General features: G+C 48.1%; 1 protein-coding gene and 1 pseudogene across 1 annotated transcript; one reads left to right on the forward strand and one right to left on the reverse strand.

Annotated features, from left to right (window-relative positions):
- Positions 1–3: 3 nt before the first annotated feature.
- LOC102375344 (myosin-14-like) lies at positions 4–17330 on the forward strand (the record flags this gene model as incomplete). The annotated part of the gene is made up of 5 exons (XM_006038428.3): positions 4–60; positions 7319–7935; positions 8519–8672; positions 10069–10189; positions 16296–17330. Coding segments are annotated over 5 exons (1209 nt in total), but the record flags the coding sequence as incomplete, so codon positions are not given.
- Positions 10896–14378, reverse strand: LOC102375592 (annotated as a pseudogene).
- Positions 17331–23269: the final 5939 nt, after the last annotated feature.

A 23269-nucleotide genomic window follows, 5' to 3' on the forward strand; every position in this document is an offset into this window, starting at 1 on the left:
CGGGGCCGCCTGCAGGAGCTGGAGGCGCTGGAGGAGCGCGTGGAGGGGGCGAGGCAGCAGGTAGCGGGGCGCCCGGCTAAGGGGGGCTGCTACACGCATGCATGCACCTATATAACTTTTTTGGGGGGGGAAAAATGTTAGGTAAATGCGGTAAAAACAAGGTTCTTTAGGTACGGGCGGTATCTCTTACCAGACCCAACGAAATAGTTGGGGAGTGAAAAAAGAAGAGCGTTCTTTGCAAGCTTTTGGGTGCAAATGCCTTTCCACAGGGCACGGGGAGAGCCCGCCCGGGTTTGGCTTCGCTTCCACCCGGGAGCACGTGTGTCTGCAACCTGCGCATCTGCGACAAGAGCTGCTGTCCACCGGGTCCAGCCAGGGCCAGTCCACTGTGGTGGAGGGCAAAAGGGAGAGCGAGCTGGGTCCGACTGGGGTTTCTTCTTCTGCTGCTCCTCTCTTGCCTGCACCCTTTAAAATTTAGGAAGCTCTGATTCATATGCTGTGCCCCTCACTCCCATGCTCAGTAGTGACCGATGCCCCTTTCCTCCAAGCGTGTGTCCAGTCCCTCTTTTTGAAGCTGGCTGAACTGTCAGCCTCGCCCTTTCATGACCCGCTGGGTGCAAATGAGCTGCCTTTTGTTCTCTTTGAAGTTAGCACTCGCTCGGCTAGTTTTCGCTCGGTTTTTCTTCTACAGAAAAAATTCTAGAGCGCTTCTCTTGTTGCAAAGCGTGCCGATAGCACCCAGGGAGCCAGGATGTCTTTAGTGCCATGGATTGCTGTTTGGAGGCCCTGGGTTTCTTTTGTGAGTGTGCTTGCACAGTGCTAATGCTGTGTTGCAACTTGCAGCACCCCTGAAAGGATCTCAAGGAGCCCCTGGGTGGTGCATCCCCTGGCTAAAAACCACCGATCCAGTTCTTGCTTCCTTCTTGCAGCTTGCAGTTATTCATCTCTGAGTCCTTTGTGTGCATCTAAGTCTACTCAGGACTCATAGTAGAGATGATATCTTTTATTAGACCAACAAAGACTTTTGCAAAAAGTCTACTCTGAATTGCTGAGTATCCCTGGCCACCTTTGTTCCCTTTACCTGGACACCTGAGTTCACCCCATGCCTAAAGAAATAAGACACTCAAAAAGGGGGTCTCCTGAGGCTGCCCCAGCTCTGAGCAGGAGCCTGCTACAGTGTGCAGAGACTATGAAAGAAAGTGGGACTGTTATTTTTGGAATAAAATCAAGGACATGCAGTGGAGGGCTTTGAATGTGACCCTGCTAGAATCTACAACCCCACAAAGTCCAGGAGTGGTGGTTTCTCAGGCAGGATCTGTCTGTACAAAGCTCCTGATTGACCATACTGTGAGGCTGAGAGTGGATTCTTCTCTTGAAGTGAAATGGCTTCAGGCTCTTGGCTGGATCCTCTGGGGGGGATGGTTTTGTGCCAGGAACAATTCGGGGCATCTGCTTAGGATGCACAGTCGGTCAAAGCTCAAGTGCCGCAGGGTGTAGGATTGGAAAGGTGTTCAGTTGACATTGCAGTGCAAAGGGGATTTGTGTGGCACTGGTCTGCGTGAATATTGGTTTTAGCTACTACTTGTGCTAGCAAGCTGTGTCTGTGTGCGCACATCTTGTAAAGGAGTGTAACATTTAAGACTGATCCTTTGCTGACTAGGTTCAGTCTCCCAGAAGTACAGCTGTTTGCTCCCTGTTCTTGGCCTGTTGCAGCCCAATGATTGAAGGTCTAGCCCAGGGGTGGGCAATTATTTTGAGTGGAGGGCTGCTTACAGAGTTTTGGCAAACTGTTGAGGGCTGCATTTCCCTCTCCGGCACAGAGAAGCAGGAACAGCCCCATGGTCCCAGGCCAGAAGCCTTTGCCAGGCAGGGGCTTCTGGTTGGGGGGGCGGGGCTGGGCAGGCGGGCCTTGTTGCTGGGCCCTGCTGCTGGCTTCCCCTGGATCTTTGACAGGCAGCCAGGAGCAAATAAATATCAATTTTCTAAATTTTTTACAGGCCCCACAAGCCAGATAGAACGGCCTGGCGGGTTGCATCCAGCCCCGGACCATGTTTTGCCCGCCCCTGCTTTAGTCCTATATTCCTTCCTTCCTTCTATATTCCTAGAGCCATTAGGACTCAGAACTCGGGCAGCTATCTGTTAGATGGCTGCAAGGTCAGGCCTGCCACTTCTGCTGGGACCGGACAAGGGCATGAGATGCGCAGATAAATATACACAGTGCTAGAGACACCTGGATGCTTGCCCTGGAAGCCATTAGAAATAGTGTCCTACATAGCCAGTGTCTGGGTTTGTACAAAGGGGCTGAAATGAGCTCTGTAAGGAAGATCAGGTTATCTTTTCTCTATACTCAGAGAAAATTAGGCCTGGGGAAGTTCTCTACTGCCATATTGCATCCGACTTCTTTTGGAAGCATTGAATGCCTTGTGCATCAGAGAAAAGGGCTGGTGAAAGCCTTGGTTTGCTTGTTAGTTGTGTTTGTTTTGAAAAGTGTTTCTTTGGTTGTAAAATGAAGAGGAAAATACTTTCTTGACTTTATTGTGCATCAGGCTTCCACTTTGCAGTAAAACAGACAGGTGACACTGACCATTTGGCTGCTTAAACAGAGATGCCTTGTCTCTAAAAACTTGCTTATATAAATTAGCAGGACTGCATTCATATCTCATGAATAGCCCATGAAACTCCCTGGCCCCAAGCTATGTAAACTTTATATGTTTCTGGCTAATGGATAAAGAGTTTTGTGATGACTAGTTATTTTCTTTTGTTAATCCTTTACTTCTAATCTTTGTGGGTCCTTTCCCCTCCCCAGTAGATGCCTTTAAAAATAAATAAAAGGGGCGTGGGCACAAGAAATAACTTGCTGATTTATTTTAATTTTAATTTTTTTAAAGGTGTGGTGGAATGGGTGCCTTTTCAGGTTTCCTGTTTTTGTTTTTGTGTTTTTTTTTTTTAATTGCCATTTTAGCTCTGTTATTACTTGTATTTCTGATGAATGTATAGTAACATATTGCTGGTTGCCCCATGGGTCTGGAAGGAATTGTTTCCCTTCCTTTTGGTATGGGTGTCTCTCTTTTTGCCTTCCTCTGAAATGTTGGGTCTTGTTTCAGCCAAGGCTGGGGATTTTGATGGGGTGTGCTTATGTTCCTTCTGGGACTAAACCCCCCCAAAACCTCGTGCAAGTTTCTGGCTAGTGACTGTTGCTCTTCCATTCAAGGTGAAACTGAGTGCCACATATGGGATCAGGAATGATTTTTATCCTAGAGATGGTGGTGGGGTGGAAGGGGAGAGAAAGTGATTGTCTTCTTTTATAGCAGGTAGCATAGTCTTGTTCCTTAGACCTCTTGGCTGCGTCCAGACAGGTGCAGCATGTGGTGCTGTAGACATGTCTACAGCTCCATGTACAATATATGCAGCGGTTCTCTGTGCTGCAGAGTAGCAACACAGGGTTTTTGGGGGTTTTTTTTTTTTTTTTTTTTTGGACCCTGGGAGTTCCCAGGGTCTAAAACACCTGTGCAAAAAAAAAGATGAGTGGTGCACGCGAGGGCAGTGTGCGCTGCCCAAAACTAGAGCCTGGCTGGCTCTAAGTGGCAGGATTGCTGCTGCTGCAGCTTCAGGAAGGCCCCAGGATCCCAGGTAAGGGTGTTGGGGCCAGCCCAGTGCTGGCCCCAGCCTCTCTTATCCCACCTAGGGTAACCTGCTGTGCGCCAGAGGGCATGTGGCACAGGCGTTCCCCAGGGACAACAAGCAACGGCACAAGGTATCCCTGCAGACATCAGTCCTGTCTAGATATGGTTGAAGCCTTTCTTCAAGAGCTAGCGATACCGTGAGGTCATAAGGTTAGTGTTGGTTTTGGACTTGCTTCCTTTTCCATTTATGAGGATCCCTGCTTTTTTGCAATAATGTGCTTTACTCAAGTGCTGTAATCAAACTCAGATGTGTTTCCTTTATTCCCTTACATAATGCCATATTCCATCCCAGAATACTTAAAACTTTGCTCATGGCAGTATTCAAGGCCTGTTTGGGGCTGGTGGGGAATGGGCACTTTCTGAGCTGCCGATGCACTAGCTGATTTCACTTATGTCCTGTCAAGTAGCTTTCACGCAGGTCTTGTCCTCTGTGGGATTTTACTCTCTTGCCTAAATGCAGAGTTGTTTCCTTTGCTTGGCAGCTAGTGGAAGATAAGACATCTTGCCTCTGAGTAGGGTTACAATAACAGCCCTAACCAGGGGTTAGCAACGTTTTTGGGCAGAGTGCTCAAAACGCCCGCAACCTCGACTTGTAAGATGTTGGCATGCCAGAGGCGGACGGTGGGGGAGCCACGAGGGGCCTGATCCATGTTGTAGCAGCACAGTCCCAGTCCCTCCCCACCATCCTCCCCCAAGGTGCTTGTGCCATGCTGGGGATCGCCTACCCCTCCTGCCTTATACTCTTAGTACTTGGTCGCTGTCTGAAATGGAGTATTGTTCTCTAGACAGCCTCTTGAATGAACCCCTAGAGTGAGAAGGTAAGCAATTATCAAGTCATGAGAGATGAGTTGGGCGCCAGCTGGCAAGAGCTGTGAAGTCGAGAAAGCCTCTATCCGTTCAATAATGTTCTGATGCAAAGTAGGAGCAGCTTGATCGAGTGTGTGACGGGAGCACTGTCTGCCTTAAATGCCCAAACCCTCTGTCTTTATAGATGAGCTCTGGGAGGCGGGGAAAGGCGCTTTAATTAGCACAGCTCTGAGAGTCGAGCTAATTAAAGTGTCTGGAGTGTCACGTGCATCAATGTCCACGCACTGAAAAATGGAGACAGGGTGCTTTAACTGAAGTTTGTCAAACCAGCTTTAGTTAAAGCACCCCTGCTGCCATTTTTCAGCGTGGGGACACTGATGTACGTGATGTTGAGGTCGGCTGGAGTGCAGTAATTACCATGCTCCAGCAAACTCGATTAATCCAGTCTGCTCCAACGTGCTGTAGAGCAGCCTCCCTGCTTGTGTAGAGGGGCCCTTTATCAGCTTGCCTGGTAGGGAGTTTCTGTCTGAAGAGATTAGGCAGCTTCATAATTGATTTGGGCTTTGAATTTTAAATTGCCCGTTTCTGCCCAGCCCTAGGGAGTAGCAACTTGAAATGTGTGCTAAGCTTTGTCATATAGGAGAGGGGAGCATGTAAGATTGTGGATCCTGCTAGGTGGACATGCATATTAAAGTCTACACGGTGCTTTGGATGCTAGCCTTAGTGATATCTTGATGAACTGTCCAGATCTGAGCCTCTGCTCCAAGGCAGATGTGGGTAAATGTGGTATCCTTTATTAGACCAACTAAATAGTTGGAAAAATTGTTCTTTGAAAGCTTCCAGGTACAAACACCCTTCTTCAGGCAGAGGGGAAAAAAACTTAAAGCTCCGAGGCTGAAAACTTAATGGGCCGTGCTGGGGTAACAGCAAGTGACCCTGCAGTGTGATCCCTACAGAGCAAGGGTTCAGGCATATGAGCAGGAGAAATGGCCCTTCCATTGCCTGAGATGAAATATAGGGCTTTGTTCTCTAGAAGTACACTCGCCCCCTGCTAGTCTTTGAAGCCTTGCAGTTGCGTTCTGCTTAAGCAGAGACTCGCCTGTTTGAGTCCTGCCCAAAAAGATGGGAGAAGCGAGTAGAGATCAAATATAATCAACAGCACAAGTCTGACCTCCTGAAACCTGGAGTCTTCCTCATTCTAGTCGTCCTCAGTAGTGTTTATGATAACAGGCTAAAAGTAGTCCAGTGTGGATTTTAATTTTCTTTTTTTTTTTCTTCATTGGTGACGTCCCTTTAACTTTTATCATTAATGTTGAGTGTGTTGCTCCTGCAACATGAATTGGCCAGTCGCTTCCATTTCATGTTGCTCTGTGTGTCGGGGAACCCTGCAAACTATTACTTTAAACATCTCTGCAAGTTTGGCTTCCCTTCCTGGGAACTTTTGAGATGTTTAAAGATTTGGCTTGGTCTGGTAAGCAATGGCAGGCTGCTGAAATGTTTTGTAATATAATTTGCTGGGGTTGCCTGTTATAAGCCCATCTTCAGTAAACAACACCGTGTAATGTGTGTGCTGCCTCTGGCAACTACAACCCTCCTACCAGTACCCTGCTTTGCTGTCCCATTGAGAGTGACTCCCGTTGCATCTTAGCCAACAAAGAGGATCTTACATGCTGCTTTCCCTAGAATCGGTATTTAGTAGAAGAATTGACCCAAACTGCTTTCAGCATGCTTCCAAGGAGGCGGGCTGTGTGATCTTGCTGGCTGCTGGGTGTTCATAGTGTGAAACTTGTTGCAGAAGGTTGTTAGCTGAACTTTACCTTGAAGTTCTTTAAAATATTTTTGACAAATATTCCCCCCTGGTTGGGAACCGCAGCATAACACTAGGGGGAACTGAAAAGGACATTGGCTATAATGTCAGAACCAAGACTATCCTTTGTTCTTCAAGCAAAGGGGTACATTAACAACATCGATAGCAATCAGTAAATTGGGTTTTCAACTGACTTGCTTTTCACAATCTAACTGATGCAAGGGGAAAAGAAACATACTTGCACGCAATTGTACAGTTTCTTTAAATACTTGCTTTGTAAATGTTCTCTCCTTACCCCAATCATGACAGCTCTGGAACAGCTGTAGAAGAAAGGGTCCCAGCGAATCTTTCTTGGGCCAGATTCTGAACCTAGTGCATGATACACTGGTACCTATAGATGAATCTGAATGGCCTCCTCTAGTTGGATATGAACCTTGAGATGCCAGTACCTTACTTAGTGTGGTACTTGGCACTCACAGTCCCCTAGAAGCTGGTGGGGTATCAGATTGCACTTTTAAAAAGAGGTGGCACCTGAAACCTGTGTTTACTTTAAAACACTGAGTGCAGGAGTGGAACGAGTGCTCCATGGATACTCGTACCATGAAGACAAGCTCAAAAAGACTCAGGATTACGTTCTTTGATGTCCAGGCATATCATGCTGGAGGTAATGGGCAGGGTTCTCATCATGTAGTTTGCAGTGACAGCTTTACTAGTCTGAGGCTTCTTGTGTGATCTTGGGTAACTTACAGAGCCAGATTTTTCAAGGGTATTTAACCACCTAAAGATGCAGAGAAATGTCTAATGTGATTTGTAGAGATGCCTAAAGAAGGAAAATTTCTAAAATGCTCTTCTGTAGCTTCCACTAGGTGCTTCCCCACTAGGTACCTAAAACCCCTAAATACCTTTGAAAATCTGCCTTGATCTCCCATTGATGCCTTGCAAAAAACATACTGACCCTGAAATATTTGAATGCTACAGTGATGATGTGGCCATGACAGTATTGTGCCTCTTTCCTTCCTAGCTGTTGAACACAGAAGAGCTGGAGCAGCGACTGTCCTCTTTGGAGCTGGCTCAGATGTTGTCCAAACAGAAGCTGGAGCGAGCCTTTGCTATGGCTGAACGTATCGCGACCTCTGATCCCATCAGCAAGCTGTCAGCCTTTCAGGCCGAAGTAAAGCAGGCCATCAGTGAACTGAGAGGAGATCTCCCCTCCAGGGCTGACCTGGCTGTAGTACAGAGCCAGTTGAAGCATCTGCAAGCAACAGAGCTGGAGGCACTGAAGCAGGGAATGGACTGGGTTTTGTCCTCGGGCCCTGTGCTGGAGCAAAGTGTGGCATCCCTGGGCAGCTCCCTCGCCAGCAACCAGAGAAGAATGGAAGAGCATGCCCTCAGCCTGCAGACCCTCCAGCAAAAAACAGAGCACACCCAGGTGACTGAGGAAAGGCTGGAAAAGGACATTGATTCCTTGTTTGCCAGGACCTCTGCCTTGGAGCACAGCCTCAACCATAGTATGGTGCTTACACAGAGTTTGCAGCTGCAGGTGGAGGAGAACAGCAAGCAGTTGGCTGGGATGAAGGAGACGGTGGCAAACCAGAGTGGGGCCAGCAACCCAGGGTCTCAGCAACTGGAGAACATCTGGTAACTATTCTTGGGGCTATTTGTGTGTTGGGGTAGCACTGAGGGTGTGAAGGGGAGGCATGAGCAAAGTTGTCGGAGCCTCTGGAGAGCAGCTGACTTTGATTTGGGAAGAGCAGACTCACAAACGCTCGAGTGAAAGCGTGGCAGGAGTGTAGCAAAAAGTAAAGGGTTACCTCCTACATGGAGCTGCTTAGAAGAATCTGGGTAGAGCGCATGTGAATGCCTGGCAGAGGCAGGTGTGTGTGCTGATAGCTCAGCTAGGCTGCTGCTAGTCTGCCTTTGACATTGAGGTGAGGGGGGGTTGTGTGAGGGAGACTTGCTTTGGATTGGGCGGCAGAGAGTGCTCCCTCATGACAATCACCAGCCACTTTCTTGCCTCCTATGGTAGCAGCGCCTTGCCCCTGTTGACAAGGGAAGGCAATTTGAAGGCATGGAATATCAAGGCCCAAAGTGGTGCAGGATGATGCAAGGTTCCAGGGACTGCTGTCAGTACCAGCCAGTGCTCGGCAGCAGGAGAGAGCTCGTTGAAGCTCCCTGACAGCTCCCATATCTTGACTTTGCTCTGTGCCTTGGGGCTTTTTAGGGCGCAGATCCAGCAGCTGCTGGAAGAGAAGGCTGCCATGCAGGAACGAGTGAGCAATGCACTGCACAGCATCGCTGACCAGAGGAGAGAGCTGAAGGGCAGGACCTCCAAGCTGAAAGCAACTATTGATACTCTTCAGGGCCATGTGACACGAGTAAGCACCCTGATCCTCCTAACCATGTGTACTCCTCTGTCTCTGAGGCTAGGTGGACATGCTGGCCAAGTCCCACGTTCAGGAAAGCAACGCAAAGCTGGCTTAAAAGATGGAAGAACAACAGTGATTGATCATGAGTGGCTAAAGGCGAGGGAGATAGAAATGCCTTGAAAGCACAGTGCAAACCTAGCTGTTCATCTATGGGTGGCTGGGAATCCTGCACATCCAGCAGTGCCATAGGTCAAAAAAGAGCACAGTTACAGTTGAGGTCACAGTAAAGACCTCCTGTTGCTTCAAGCAGCACAGCATAGATGCAGGTCTTGAAGCCGTGTTCTGTAGAGTGAACCCAGGTAGGTTTTCTGCTACTAGATATTCCCTGCCCTGTAGCTCTATGTTGGCACTTTGCCCTGAGGGTTTACTGGCTTGTGCAGGTTGGCTGAGCTAATGGAATGTAACATTGTTTTGGTAGCAGGATTCATTAGATTTTCTTTCCTGTGAAACTTCTCAGCTGCTGGGCATAGAGTTGGGAGAGGGAGAAAGCTTCTCCGCTGTGTATCTGGGTGCCCTTAAAGGAGGTTTCCTGATGCTTGCAAAGACATGACATTGTGGTTGGAACAAAGTCTCCCAAAGCAGAATAACTCTGTTAGACAGCTGTAAGCTTTCCTCTTTAGTGACCATAAGAGTTTAGATGCAGGCAAAGTTGCACTTGGCTCAATGAGAGATGTACCTATTAGAGCCATTGAACAAAGGAATTGGCTTAAAGCCAACCTGAGATGGTGCTACAGGAGTGCGGTCACCATGCAACCACTGTCCTGAGGCCCATGGGAAATCAGATTGCTCAGCTCAGCTCTTGAGTGAGTGTGGTGGTTGCAGAAGCATTGACTCAGGTTGGTTTCATTGCTGGAGTGAGCAATCTGCTTGGGGGTGGAGGATCTGTATTAATGCTGGAGTGGTCCTAGAGCATCAAGGTTGGGAGGCTCTGGTGGGCAATATGCTGGTGGGAAGGCTAAACAGCTACCAGATCTACTCTTAGTAAAGTGAAAGACTTCTGTCTCCAGTAGCTCTTGCCTTGCATGGACTTGGAGCCTTGTCACAAAGCCGTCATCTGACTGGGGCTTCCCAGGACCTCTCCTTGAGTGCAACTTCTGGAAAGCCTTATCTGTGAGCCAGGGGGGTTTTACAGTGGGTCATGATCACTGAATACATGACTGTCCTGTGTTGTGAGGGAAATAGTGTCCTGATAGGATGCTGAGGTATCTCCCAGACAAAGTATGAAGCGTTGGGATGTGCTGGTATATGACTCTTGCCCGCACAAGTGCCACAGGCTTGAGGAAGCCTCTCTGGGGAGGGAAGAGTCTGTTCTAGAATCTGGATTTCCTCTCTCTTGTCTCCTCAGGTGGAGCTGGGCACAGCCAATCTGAATGCACAGCTGACTGCTGCTGTAGAGCAGCAGCTGCTGGGTCTGAAGCTTAGCATGGACAAGCTGGAGAGCAGCCTGGGGACCAGATTCCAGCAATGTAAGAACAAAATCCCTCTAGAATAAGACTGGGTGTGGTGTTCTCCCATGTCATGACTGGTAGCACTTATTCATGCGAGAACTGGCCCTGTTGCTAGTGTTGTATGCTCAACAGCTGGCACATGAATCTTTTTGCTTGCTGCTTGAGGAGCCACAGATGTTGGAGATGGAAGCTAATTCAACATGGCTCCTTCCTTCCTGCCCACAGGGCTGTTAGCACAGGTGAAATGGCTTCTTCCATGTCCCTTGATCAGAGTCTGCTCCAGACTGGGGAGCTCTCTATGCTGTGCTATTTTTGGGACAGACACCAGCTCTACAATCTCTCAGACTCCTCCGTTTCCCTTCTGTAGTTCATATTTAACTAAGAGGTCCTCTTCATATTTTCATAATGAAGACCTGGAGCAGCTGTCACATTGTGTACAAGGCAGACAAGGTTCCTTGGGTGAATTTGATATCTTTTATTAGACCAACCCAAATGGTTGGAGAATAGTTATTAAGCAAGCTTTCGGGTTCAAAAACCCTTCGTCAGGCTCAGGAAGCTGCAGCAGTTGGTGTGCAGGGATTGCAAAGCATTTAGGTGGGACTGTCATGAGGGGCAATGAATTATCTAATAGCATAGCATAGTGTCCACCTTACATTGGCAGCGTTAGCGACTACAGCAGTGTGACGTGGTGTAACGTCATGTGAGTTGTTGAAAACTCTCATGCTTATGGGTCTTTCCTTATGACAACTTCGTTCTGGGAGGTAGTGAGCTGATAAAAGGCCTATCAAAAGGGAAGGTGTACGAAAGGGCCTCCTATTTGCCCTGTCCGGTCAGGATGACAAGCAAGCACCATTGTGATAGCGAGGCAGGAGCACTGTTTACAAGAGAAGCACATTTTTTCATGGGGCCTGCAGCTGACCCGCAGAACTCACTACTCCAAAAGATGCAATGTGCTTCCTCTCCCTTGTGCTGCCGCTTCATTGCCTTCAAGAATTAGAAGCGGATGCTGACAGAACAGCATCTACAACTAGAGGTGTTGGAATAAAAATTAAACAGGCTCTTGGTCTCTGTTATAAGTTGGGTGGTGCTTGTTCAGGGAGATGTATCTGAGTTTGTGGAGATGCTAGTGTTCAGTTACTGGTGATGGCAGTATCTGAAGCATCAGGGATAGAGGCATTTTTTTTTTTTACATTGGTATTTACAGGTGGATTTTGGTTATCCTACAGGATCCACTGGGTGGTGCTATGGGACTGCAAGTCCCGAAAGCTCTTCCCACGAAACACAAGAGGTGGGCTGCCCTGCACAGTGGAAATAGGTCAAAGATCTTGGATACCCTGATCTGGGAGGAAAGGTTAGGACAGCGAGTCTAAGGAAGAGGCTAGGCTAGCTAAGATTGGCTTTTCCAGATTACTTTGGGGGCTGGAGGATTCCTGATGGAAGGAGAGTGTCCCACTCTTAACGTCTGGACTTTCTTGAACAGGTCTTTTCAGTTTTCCTCTTTGACATGCCTGCTCTTAAGGGCAATATCAGCTGAAATGGGCCTCTGTCTTCCTGGGGCTTGGCTCCTGAGAACCATGGGCATCAAAGCTCTTCTGCGTGAAGGCAGCTAGATACAGCTGCTGTCTGCCTGGCCCCTGTCCTTCCGGCCAAACAGATGAAGGTTCCCCTCCCAGGCACCCAGCCGGGACAGTGACAGACTCGTACCAGTGGTCACTAACCACAGCGGTTCTGGGATTCCACCTTCTCGGTAGTGCAGTGCTGCCCAACGTTTTTCTTAGTACAACCCCTTTTAAACATTGGAATTTTTTTGACCCCAAAATGATACAGATAACATCAATGCCCCTTTCTACCCTGTGGGTGACACAACCAGAGTGGAACATGTGGTGGGGTTGGGGATGATGCAGCTTGCAGACTCGGGGTCCCCAACCTGCTGCCTTTCCCCTGGGCTCCTTCGTGGCCCAGCGGGTGGGTGGGCAGCAGGGTGGGTAGCCTTGAGCCTGCGGTGGGCAGCCCACATCCACTCCTGCCGCATGCACTAGTTTGGGGGGCACATGCACCCCCCTATGCCTTCCTCCCTGGGAGTGCACATAGCAGTGGGGAGCCAGGCCCCCTGCCACCCTCCCCAGACAAGCCCCACCCGAATTCCATCCTTCTCCCTCAGTCAGGCACCACATTCCTGCCCTGGCCCTGTGCCCCATGTATTGACTGGTCTGGTGGGCAGCACCCCCAGCCCCAGCTCTGCTCCATTTCCTCCCTCCCCTCTCACTGTGGAGGACCAATCTGCCCCCCTGCCTCTTCTCTCCATAGACTTACCTGGAAGGAGCTGCTGTCAAGGCTGCCTGGCTGCCACATGCATATGTGTGCATGCACATGCATGTTGGCAGCCCCTGTGTGATTGCCCTCCTCCTGCTCCCCGCAGCCCTTTGCAGTCTGGAACTTTGCAAGCCTGCAAGGGGAACTGGCCATTTCCTGCTATTTTTTCCTGTGATTTTCATCATAATCAGTCAACACTGTTGAGTGCCTCTGAGTAACCTGTTCCAGTGCTTTACTACCCTTCTATTGAAAAGTTTAACTTAAACTTCCCTTGTTGCAACTTGAGACCATTGCTCTTTGTTCTGTCATCTGTCACCACTGAGAACAGTTTAGCTTCATCCTCTTTGAGATCCCCTTCAGGTAGTCGAAGGCTGCTATTAAATCTCCTCCTCAGTTTTCTCTTCTGCAGACTAAATAAGCCCAGTTCCCTCAGCATCTTTTTATAAGTCATGTGCCTCAGCCCCCTAACCATTGGCTCTCTCCAATTTATCTACATCTGTAGTGGGGGGCCCAAAACAGGACACAGTACTCCAGATGAACTGTTACATGGGATTGTTCTGTCCTAAGTTTTGTATTATCCTTACTGAACCTCATGAAATTTTTTTGTGGTCCAGTCCTGCAATTTATCGCAGGCTCTCTGATCCCAGCCATACCCTCCAGCTTGCACTTATCCTCCCCTGACACCAAGCTGTGGGGAATAGCTGATACCAAGCTACTCCCCCCAGCTTGGTGTCAGCCATGTACTTGCATTGGCGAGGATCACATTTCACCATACGGTTGGAGAACTTGAAGCAAGAGTTGATGATCTCAAGCACTGACAGCTGCTCATGGTAGGCCTTCTCTGCTAAGATGATGGGTACATAGGTGGTGAGGGGGAAGTGTATTCTGGGGTAGAGCACCAAGTTAGCCTGGAATTCTGTCGGGTCAACCTTCAAGGCACCATGAAACCACAGGGAAACGTTGATGGACAACATGATCTGCCTTACCAGCCTTTTCAGATTAGTGTAGGTGGAGCAATCAATATCCAGGTTCTGGTTGTAGCTGTCAGACAGCCTTGTTGTCCACCATGAGCAAGCCGTCTCGGTGTCCCAGAGTGGTGCGGGTGGTCAAGATGGAGTTGTAGGGCTCCACCGTCGTGGTGGAGACCTGGGACAGGGTACGCAGTGAACTCCAGCTTGGTCGTCTTCCCATAATCCAGTGAGAGGCGCTCCATCAAGAGTGAAGTGAGTCCAGAGCCTGTGCCTCCTCCAAAGCTGTGGAAGACCAGGAATCCTTGCAGGCCATTGCGCTGGTCAGCCATTTTATGAGTTTTGTGAACAACATAATCTATTTTCTCCTTCCTAATAGTGTAGTGGCCTGTGACATAACTATTGGCAACATCTTCCTATTTTCTTTGCCACTGATGCTCTGCTCAGGATGGAACAGCAAATGACACTTCCCAGTTTTGATCTCAGCTATGATTGTAGGTTCCAGGTCCATGAACACAGCTTCGGGCACATGCTTCCCTGATCCAGTCTCACTGAAGAAAGTTCCAAAGGAAGAGTCGTGTTGTTCATTTGCTTTATAGGTAGGAATGGTCTCATCTGGCGGGATCCCATGTTCTAGGAAAGTAGAGTTCCTAAAAAGACTGCCTCTGTTTTATGCAGTGGCTCTGGTAATGGAGCCTTTTGCCATTGGACCCGGTGCCAAGCAGTCCTGCATGATTACACCAATTTTGTTTTCCATCTTTCTTGAGTTCATCAAGATGCTCACCCATGACTGCCTGCCACATAGCATCAGCATCTGGAGCAGGATGGACAGGAACCTTTTCAGTCTCTCCTGCCTCCATGCCAAAACCAAAGTTATTTTGATTGTAGAACTTCAGTATGCTGATGACTGTGCTGTCACTGGACATATGGAGGAGGACCCACGAACAGCCCTTAACTGCTTCTCTCAAGCATATCTGTGCCTGGGACTGACCTTTAACATTGGAAAAACAAAGCTGTTTTACCAGCCTGCTCTGGGACAGTCAGCTGCCCTGGCTAACAGCCTCATTGACAGACAGGATCTGGAGAAAGCTGAACACTTTACATACCTTGGCAGGCATCTCTCAAAGAAGGCCAACATTGATGAGGAGATCCAGTATAGGATCTCATGTGCCAGCTCTGCCTTTGGAAGACTGAATCATTGTGCATTCAATGATTGTGACATAAGGACTTTAACAAAGCTCCTACTGTATAAGGCTGTCGCAGTTTCAACTCTTCTCTATGGCTGTGAAACTTGGGTGACCCACAGGGACCACCTGAGAAGCCTGGACTGCCATCACCAGCACCACCTCTGGGAGATCCTTGGCATAAAGTGGGAGGATTGTCGTACAAATGCCAGTGTCCTCACCGACACTAACACAACCGGTATGGAAGCATTGCTTATTCAACATCAGCAGCAGTGGATGGGGCGCTGTGTGTGCACGTCTGATGTATGTTTACCCAAACCACTGCTATACTCCCAACTCGGCCAAGGACAAAGGACACACAGGGCCCAGAGGACATCCTCAGGGCAAACATTAAGATGTGTGTCACTGAGACCACAAACTGGGAAAAACTATCCGGGGACAGGGCTATATGGCAACAACTTGTAAGAGAAGGTGTTTCTTACTTTGAGGAAAGTAGTCTCTCCCTGGACACAGAAAAATGACAGAAATGGAAGGAAAGGAAATAAGGTGGAGAAATCTGTGGTTCAGCCCTCCCTTTTAACCACCACCTGTGGCATCTGCCAGAGTCTGCAGCTCTAAGATCAGTCTCTTAGCTATCAATGGACTCATTTACAACCCTTTACTTGACCTGCCAGGGTGATCATCCTTGACTGTAAGGGATTGCTGCCAGTGCCGCCTTTTCTTCCCCCTGCACACCCTGGTTCTTCAGGCTTAAACAAGCCTGGCTGATGCCTTTTCTCTGGCAGTCTGTCAGCTTCTGCCAACCATCCGGGCTCTTTATGACTTTGGAGGAAAGGGGCACTATGATCTGTGCATTAACTGTCTCTAATCCCTGTGAAAACAGATTTTGCCTGGGGCAGAGGGCACGGGGTACTGTAACATTTGCTTCAGGGGCACAGTTCAGTCCTGGCATCCCAAAGCACCCATTCTTTTGTTGTGTATACTCCTTTTGTTGTCTAAGTATCTTAGTCATAGGGAAGTGGGATGGGAAGGGACTTTCATAGGTCATTTAGTCTAACCCCTTGTCTGAAGCAGGATCATCCCTATCCAAACCATTCTGTACAAATCTATAATCTAACCTGTTAGTAAAACTACCATCAGCTCTGACATAACATGAGACTTGGCACCCTAACCTGACACAGGTAAAGCTGGGGGACCACAGCAGTCAGTGTCCTGCTTCTGTAAAAGGTTGTTAATATACTGCTATAGAGGAAGGCAAAAAACCCACAGTCCATATCAATCTGACCATGGGGTAAGAGTTCTTTCTGATGCCAAATATGGTGATTGGCTTGACCTTGAGTGCAGGGGCAAGATCCTCTAGCCAAGAACCTCTGGCTTTAAGTGCCAGAAGGAGCTTGGGCACACCCCAGTCAATGCCCAGCCTTGAACGTACTTGCCTGTGGGCAGAGGTGGGAAGACGATGAGTTGTGCTCCCTGCGCTACAGAGATTGCTTTGCCAGTCTGCTGGTCAGAGAGGTGGAGGTGCATAGTACGGCTGTATGTGAAAGCAACAGTGGGAGGGGGACAGTGTGCTCATCCAGTTGCATCAGTGGGAAGTCTGGCTCAGTGTGTTCTAGATGAATGAAAGGAAACTTAACTTCTTGTTTTCTCCCTTGTCAGGTCTTTCCGGAGAAGTGCGGACCCACTGTGAGATGGAGGACGGCTGTGGGTGGCCACACCTGCGTGAGGTCAGCTTTCCCCGCCGTGTTCTGACGCAGCCTGCAATCATGCTGGGGTTGGCAGGGCTGAGTGCTCATGGCTCTGTGGGCGTCTCCGTGAGAGCCGTGGATGTCACAGATTCTGGCTTCAAAATACACATCACCAATGTGGGCAACCACAGCCTGTCCAGTGTGAGGGTCTCCTGGATTCTGTGCGCATAGACCAAAACCTTTTGACGTGGCCTGTGGAGCAAGAAGTCAATGCATGGGGGTGCAGGCAACTGTATGGAAGTGACTGTAGTTTTGCTTTGGTTTTTCCATAACATAGTCGTAAGGAGCCCTTCTGGGTAGGATCCAAATTATAGCCCCTCTTAGGAGCTACCTGTTCTCCAAGAGTGGCAGGCAGCACAGCCCTAGACCTTGGTGAAGATCGTACAAGTGCTAATGGCAAAAGCCGAGGCTTAAACTTGCAAACATAAGTCCTAATATATGCTTATCTGCAGGAGGTGTTTTGTGTGTGCATTTACCCACTCTGCATCTACAGGTGTAAGGATTGTTCATGTAAAAGGTGCACACTGGTTAACTGGGGGGAAGCTGAGACCTGTGCCCAGCAATTTAGTGATTAAGCTCTTTCCTTTACATTGTTTTTATATTCTCTATAGCAATGTTTCTGGAGTGTCTTGTTGCCACCTTAGGATGCGACTCAGGGTTTGGTATCTTTGTGCTTAAACTCATTTGTGCAGTGACAGAGCTAACAGCTGGGTGGAGCCCAAATACCAAAGGCTGACTCTTTCTACTGTTGCAGTGCCCTGGCTGAATCCATTTCTCCTGCTCAGCAGAGGGCACTCCTAGTCAGAGCTGTTGCCTTGTCAGCCCTGAGTCTCTCTGGAGAAGAGGTGGCTGGTCATGCTAAGCTTTCTGACAGTGTTTGTAAGTCGATTTAAGATCATTGATCCCCTTCTCTGTGCAGTGAAACATGAATGTAGACTATGACAAATGTCTCTCTTCTAATTATTGTGCAATTTCCTTTTAGCCTCTGCAGAAATAGAGTATTAAACAATTGCAAAAGGAGGCTATGTCTTTTGGGCTGTAAATAGCTTTTCCAGCCTCTTGAGCCATTTACAGCTACATCCGTCTTTCAGGGAGAAGCAGGAGGGTAGCTGTCACTGGAGCTCTTGGCTCCATTATTGGAGAAGAGCCTGCAAGGCAGGTTACAGCCTCCCTATGAGATACCTTGGAAGGACAGAAAGTGGTTCTTGAGTGCAATGTTCCCTTTCAGCCCAGTTTAAGGTTGGAATGTCTTGTGGTGGCAGTAATGGGAGTAATCTCTACTAGCACAAGGTAACATGTGGGCCTAAAGAAGTGGTATTGGAGAAAAACCTGAGCATTAGCCTATTAACCTATTTGTAGTACATCCCTGCACTGAACATTAGAAGTGGGGTAGCAGTTTCTCCTGGTCTGAATGAAAATGGAGAGCCTTCCTCAAGGATGATAGGTGATCTGGGGCAAAAGGACTGGTCACTTCTAACTTGATGCTAGGACTGTCTCTTTTGGGCTCTAGAGTAGAACTGCCTGCATAAATTGCCTTCATTATATATTAGACCATTTATAGTTGGGAGAGATGTTAGATGAGCTTTTGGACACGCATGCCCTTCATCAGCTCTGGGGAAGAAGTAGATACAAAGGGGAATTCTAGGTAGAAGAATTACTCTTGTTTAATTCTATCATTCAGTGAAATTGGTCACTTAAAAAAAGGTCACTTAAAAGCTGTGGAGAGAAAAAAGAATTGCTTGGAAGGACCAGGAGGAGTTGGAGCTCTGAGTGGTGTGGTATTTGACAGCCAAGGGTGGGTTGTCAGTCGGGTTAATGCCCTGAGATCAGCTTGAGCTGTGACAGCAGCTGCTTTGCAGACTTGAAGAGAAACACTGACCTGTCATGTATCTAGCCCTCTGGAGTTGCCAGTGCAGGGATACTGCCTGAGGACCTTGGTGAGGGGAGAAGGGTCATGCAGAATCAAGGCGGAAAGACCCCCCCCACCCCCTTTTAGCTGTTTCCATGTAGCTGAAGCAGTTCTAGGTTTTTCTGATCCAGCAAGGAGCTCCTGCTTTGTGGTTTCTATAGGCAGAGGACCTGCTGGTTGTGTCTGTTTTTCAGGAGTTGATCCTGTGACTCAGTGGGATAGACCTGGGGGTTTGCAGGCAGGTACTGGCACAGAACTAGCTGCTGCTTTGGGAAGGAGCAAGTGCTGAATCGCAGAGTTCTTTGGAAGTGATTTGGCACAAGCCAAAACTTCCTGGGGTGGATCTCTGTTGGGAGGGAAGCATTTGGCTTTGTTCCCATCACATGTTGCTCTAAACTGGTTTTCTGCTCACACTGGGGAAATGCTGTCCCTGAAATGGCTGAGTGCTGCAGGCTGAGCTTGAACTGGTGTCTGAGCATAGACTAATCCCCAGTCAACACAACGTCTTCTGCTTTGTGCATTGTTTGGTGGGAAAACACAATAGCTTGAAAATGCATTGCTCTCTATTCCATTTTCTTTTCCCTGGCTGCTTTGACACCTGGCTGCTCAGCCCCTTGGGTGGGACCTGCTGGCAACAGAAGCACCCACATGAGTATTGTGCTCTTCAGCTACAGGGTGCTGTTTCCTAAAGGCTAAATACTCTAGTTTGTCACAAAGCAACCCCCTGTCCCTTCTGCCCTGCACCACCATTTATTTGTGGGGAGTGTTGTATTAATTTGCACAGAAGTTGGCCCAAAGTTCCTGCTGTCTCAGCCAGCAGATTCCCTTCTGTGTACTTATCTGGGCTAAGATCACACTTCATCCCATCCATTGTTTTAAGGCCAAGAGCCTCACAAAGGTCTTGGCTAAAGCTTTCCAGTGTCTTTCCAGTGCTGAATAAAATGCAAGAAATCTAAAAGTTAGCTAAAGGCTTTGAAACTGTTCTGCTAAATCAAGGAGCTTAATCAGAGATAGTTTGGGTGCAAGACTGGGTGTCAACTCCTTCTTTTTTGAAGTGAGTGTCCTGTTTTAATTTAGTCCAGGTCAGTAGAAACCACAATTGGCTGTGGAAGCACAGGTCCTGCAGACTGTGCCTAAACTAAAAGTTGCCCTATCCATATATAAGGCTGCTTGCAGGTGCTGGGGACCAAAAGCAGCAGTGCGTTAGTTGGACCTGGCTCTGCAGCATCTGTATAGATTGGGCACTTCAGCTGAGCTGTTTGGCTCTTTTAGCTAAAGCTGAGTCAATCAGCTATTAGAAAAAAGCGCCACTAAAGTGTCCAATCTATACAGTTGTTGGGTGAGCTGAGTCTGAGGTGCTGCCTCTTCTGGGCATGCACAGGGCTCAGTACGGGAATGTGCTGAGTTTCAAGTAAAGTGCTGGTTTTGGTTTTGGTTTTTTTCCCCAACATCTGCAAGCAGCCACAGTTCCTACAGCTTGGTGTAATAAGTGTGTTGAACTAATTCACTGATTCTCAACCAGGATGCCCTGGACTTCCAGAGAGACTTCAAACCCAGAGACTTCAAATAGGAATCCATAATAACAAAAACATTTTGACCTGTTGTGGTCTTTCTGTGGTGTTGCAACAGAAGAATTGTTCTATTTCTTTTTTTCTGTAGTCAAAGAATGAGTGAAAACTAAGAGCTGGCATTGTCTGAGGGGTGCCTCAGGTATGAAAAAGTTGAGAACCACTGAACTAATGCAACTTGTCTCTGTAGGAAAATGCCAAGTTACTTTAGTGCAAAGTTTGTCTTCGCACAGTCATCTTGAATAGAGCCTAAATTGTCTTTACACTCTTAAAGTGGATGCATTTCTATTGTATGTTTGATGGAAGCTAAAATCATAAGATGAATCAGTGGAATTGGCAGCAGAATAGGAGTTTCAGTCCTCTTTATATTTCTGCTGCAACCAGCTTTTGAGAGGTCCTGGAAGCGAGCAGTGCTCTCTCATTGGTCACAGATGATGTTTTCATGCTCTTACTGCCTGTCTGTTCTTGCACCATCGTCTTTACTTGGTCCCTTTTTAGACTGAACCCAGTACTAATAGAACCGTACTCTGCAGGACTTCTCCATCTGGAGATCTCCAAGTACTTCCCACACTTCAGGTATGTCATTGAGTTACGCAGTGCTACATCATGTAGGGCTCCCACTTTTAGCTGGTGCTACTGCTGTCTGCACCCTTGACTCAACCATGTTAAGTGACAGCACAGCAGTCATGGTCTGAAGACTATAACTAGTTTTCTCTTTTTAAGAGCTTGGTTTGTGTCTACTGTGCCAATCTCAAGGGAGGCTTGTTCAGAGCTTGTCCAGTTCAAGTACTAGGCTTGACTTTGGTTCAGTAACAACTAGCTTCCCTTAAGTTTTTTCTTTGATTGAGCTACTAACTGCAGTTCTAACTTTTACAGCAAATCTCCTTGAATAGAGAAATAAAAAACAGCTCCCCTTCTTTGTGGGAGACAACGCCATCAGAAATCGGTCCTTCAGCTGCTGCTCCCCTAGGTAAAGGATTGGCTTGCAGCCCTAACCAGGCCTAGTGCTTTGCTCCTCAGACTGTCACTTTTTAAACTACAAGATCTGTTGATGCGCACTGCTTTATAAAGAACTGAAGCTGGATTACAGATATCAAGTGAAACCTATGGGATTGAGTAATGGTTTATTTTTTTCCCCATTACTTTTTAAAACGGTTTCCTGCAGTGGGTTGTTTTGTTCAAAGACCAAATGACCAAAGTTTTGTTTGTTTAATTACAAGGGATTCTTGGCCAATATTAATTTCACTTCTAGCAAAACAGAGACAGGAAGGGCTGCACCTGCAAGTGAACCACTGCATCGTGAGCTCTGACCCCTTCTTCAGCTTTGAAATCCATGCCCCCTATTAGAGATGACAGACCTGGTAACCTTCTCTTAAACTAAGAGGGATGAAGTTGGCAAAGGTCACACAGCTCGAGCTACAGCCTTGGAATGCCCTTTCTTGCAATGAAGCATCCCTCTTGTCTTCTCTTCTACCTACTCCTCAGCTTCCAGACCTGGCCCCCAGCTCCTCTCCACGCAAATTCTTTCCAGTGTCTTCCCCCAAGCTGTCTTCCTTCACAATAGCTGTCTTGCTGCTCCTTCCCTTCTGTCTGTTTCAACTGTCTTCCCCCCAGAGTTTTAGACACCTTTCCCTGGAGTAAGTTCCACTCCTTGCAGCACATGGGAGTCATTAGGGGAGCAGCTGATGGAAAGAGCTTCAGCCGAGTGACTATGTTAGGAGAGTCTTTATTTCTCATGGGGTACTAGCACTAGTGCATAGATTATGACATTTCCTGTATTGTAGGATTAAAGTAGGGGGCCTCAGAAGATCTTGACTTCACTTTGACCAATACTTGGGATAGCAAGGGACAATCCAGTCTTGAGCAGGGGGCTGGACTAGATAACTTCATGATGTCCCTTCCAGCCCTATTGTTCTATGATCCAATCTACCATGTGCTGTTTAGTTCCTATGGGTTTATCTCACCTTGGCCCTGCCACCAAGTTGTTTGGGGATGTACATATATTTCTGCTTGGGGCAACTCCAAGGGATACTTTCGAATCTCCTGAGCCACACAAGCCACTCCACCCTGATTAGATTACTGTGGTTTTCTGCACATCTGAAGGGATGTTTTTTCTGCACAGGAGGGACAAGTAAAGGGAAGACTAGTTCCTCAAAGAGCTCTAGTGCAGAGGAACAGGAAACTTGAGCTGAGTCCTTCTAGGAACTAAGCCTTATGATGCATCCCTCTTGTGCTGTTAATTACAGGCATTAAAGATAGGAAGTGGGAATGAGTTGACTGCTGCTGAAGCATGAGCTGGGTGGGGGTTAATGTCAGGAGCTGGTGAATTAAGCCTATCGCAGGTGTTCTGTTCAGCCCCAAGTATCAGTATTGATGCATCCTTTGGATCTTTGTCTCTTCAGTTACAGCTGCATTAAGATATAGGTGAATTATAGATGGACTCTGTCCCTACAGGCTGGCTTGTGTGTTGTCGGCTGACTCCCCCAGATATATATGCTAAGGGCTGGCCCGCGGATTGTAGTCTGGATAGCCCTGTGGACCTGGGGCTACAAGCAGTGGTGGCAGAACTTCGGGATGCACAAGAAATCTCTGGAGATCTGTACCAAGCTGGGCCCATCACTCCAGAGGGAAGCTACTAACAAAGGTGCTTGTGAGCAGGGAGAAGCAGGTTTCAGTTGCTATCTGGAAGCTGGCAACCCTTGATCACCTCTGGTCTCCTGCCAACTATCTTGGCATGGGCAAACTTATGGCTGGGTTGGCTTCTGTGACATGTGGTACACCACCCAGAAGAGGCTGGTGGTACACTTCTGCCACATTGCCAACCTGTTGGAGATCATAGCCGGAATGGTCTTTCCAAATTGCATCAGGGCCATCAGTGGCACCTGCATTCCCATCCTGTGCCCAGTGCACCATAGCTCAGAGTACATCAACCACAAAGGCATCTTCTCTGGTATGCTGCAGGGTGTCATGGACCATCTAAAATGGTTCACCCATGTTGCCCATAGGTAATTAGGCAAGGTCTATGATTCCAGGGTCTTTGGGCACTGTGGCTTGATTCCCGTGATGACACGGGGAGGATTTGCCTGCAGCATTCTCAGCATGGAGGTGGAAGGGATGACTATCTCCTCAACCCTGCTGTTTGGGGAACCAGCATACCTACACTGGACCCTTGGATGCCAGGAGGGAACTGTTCAACTACTGCCTGAGCAGCTGCCAAATCACTGTGGAGTGTGCCACTTTGAGGCACAGTGGAAGACGCTCCTGCAGCACCTGGACGCTGGCAAGTGGTTCCTGCCCCAGCCAGTAATTTTGGTCCACATCTTACACAACATCTCTGAAGCCTCCTGAGCATCACAGCTGCCAGGATATTCTCCAGAGGAAGACCCTGGCAGTCAACTTCCTGGGGGT

Source organism: Alligator sinensis, unplaced genomic scaffold (genome assembly GCF_000455745.1).
Source record: "Alligator sinensis unplaced genomic scaffold, ASM45574v1 scaffold1635_1, whole genome shotgun sequence".
Taxonomy (NCBI): Eukaryota; Metazoa; Chordata; order Crocodylia; family Alligatoridae; genus Alligator; species Alligator sinensis.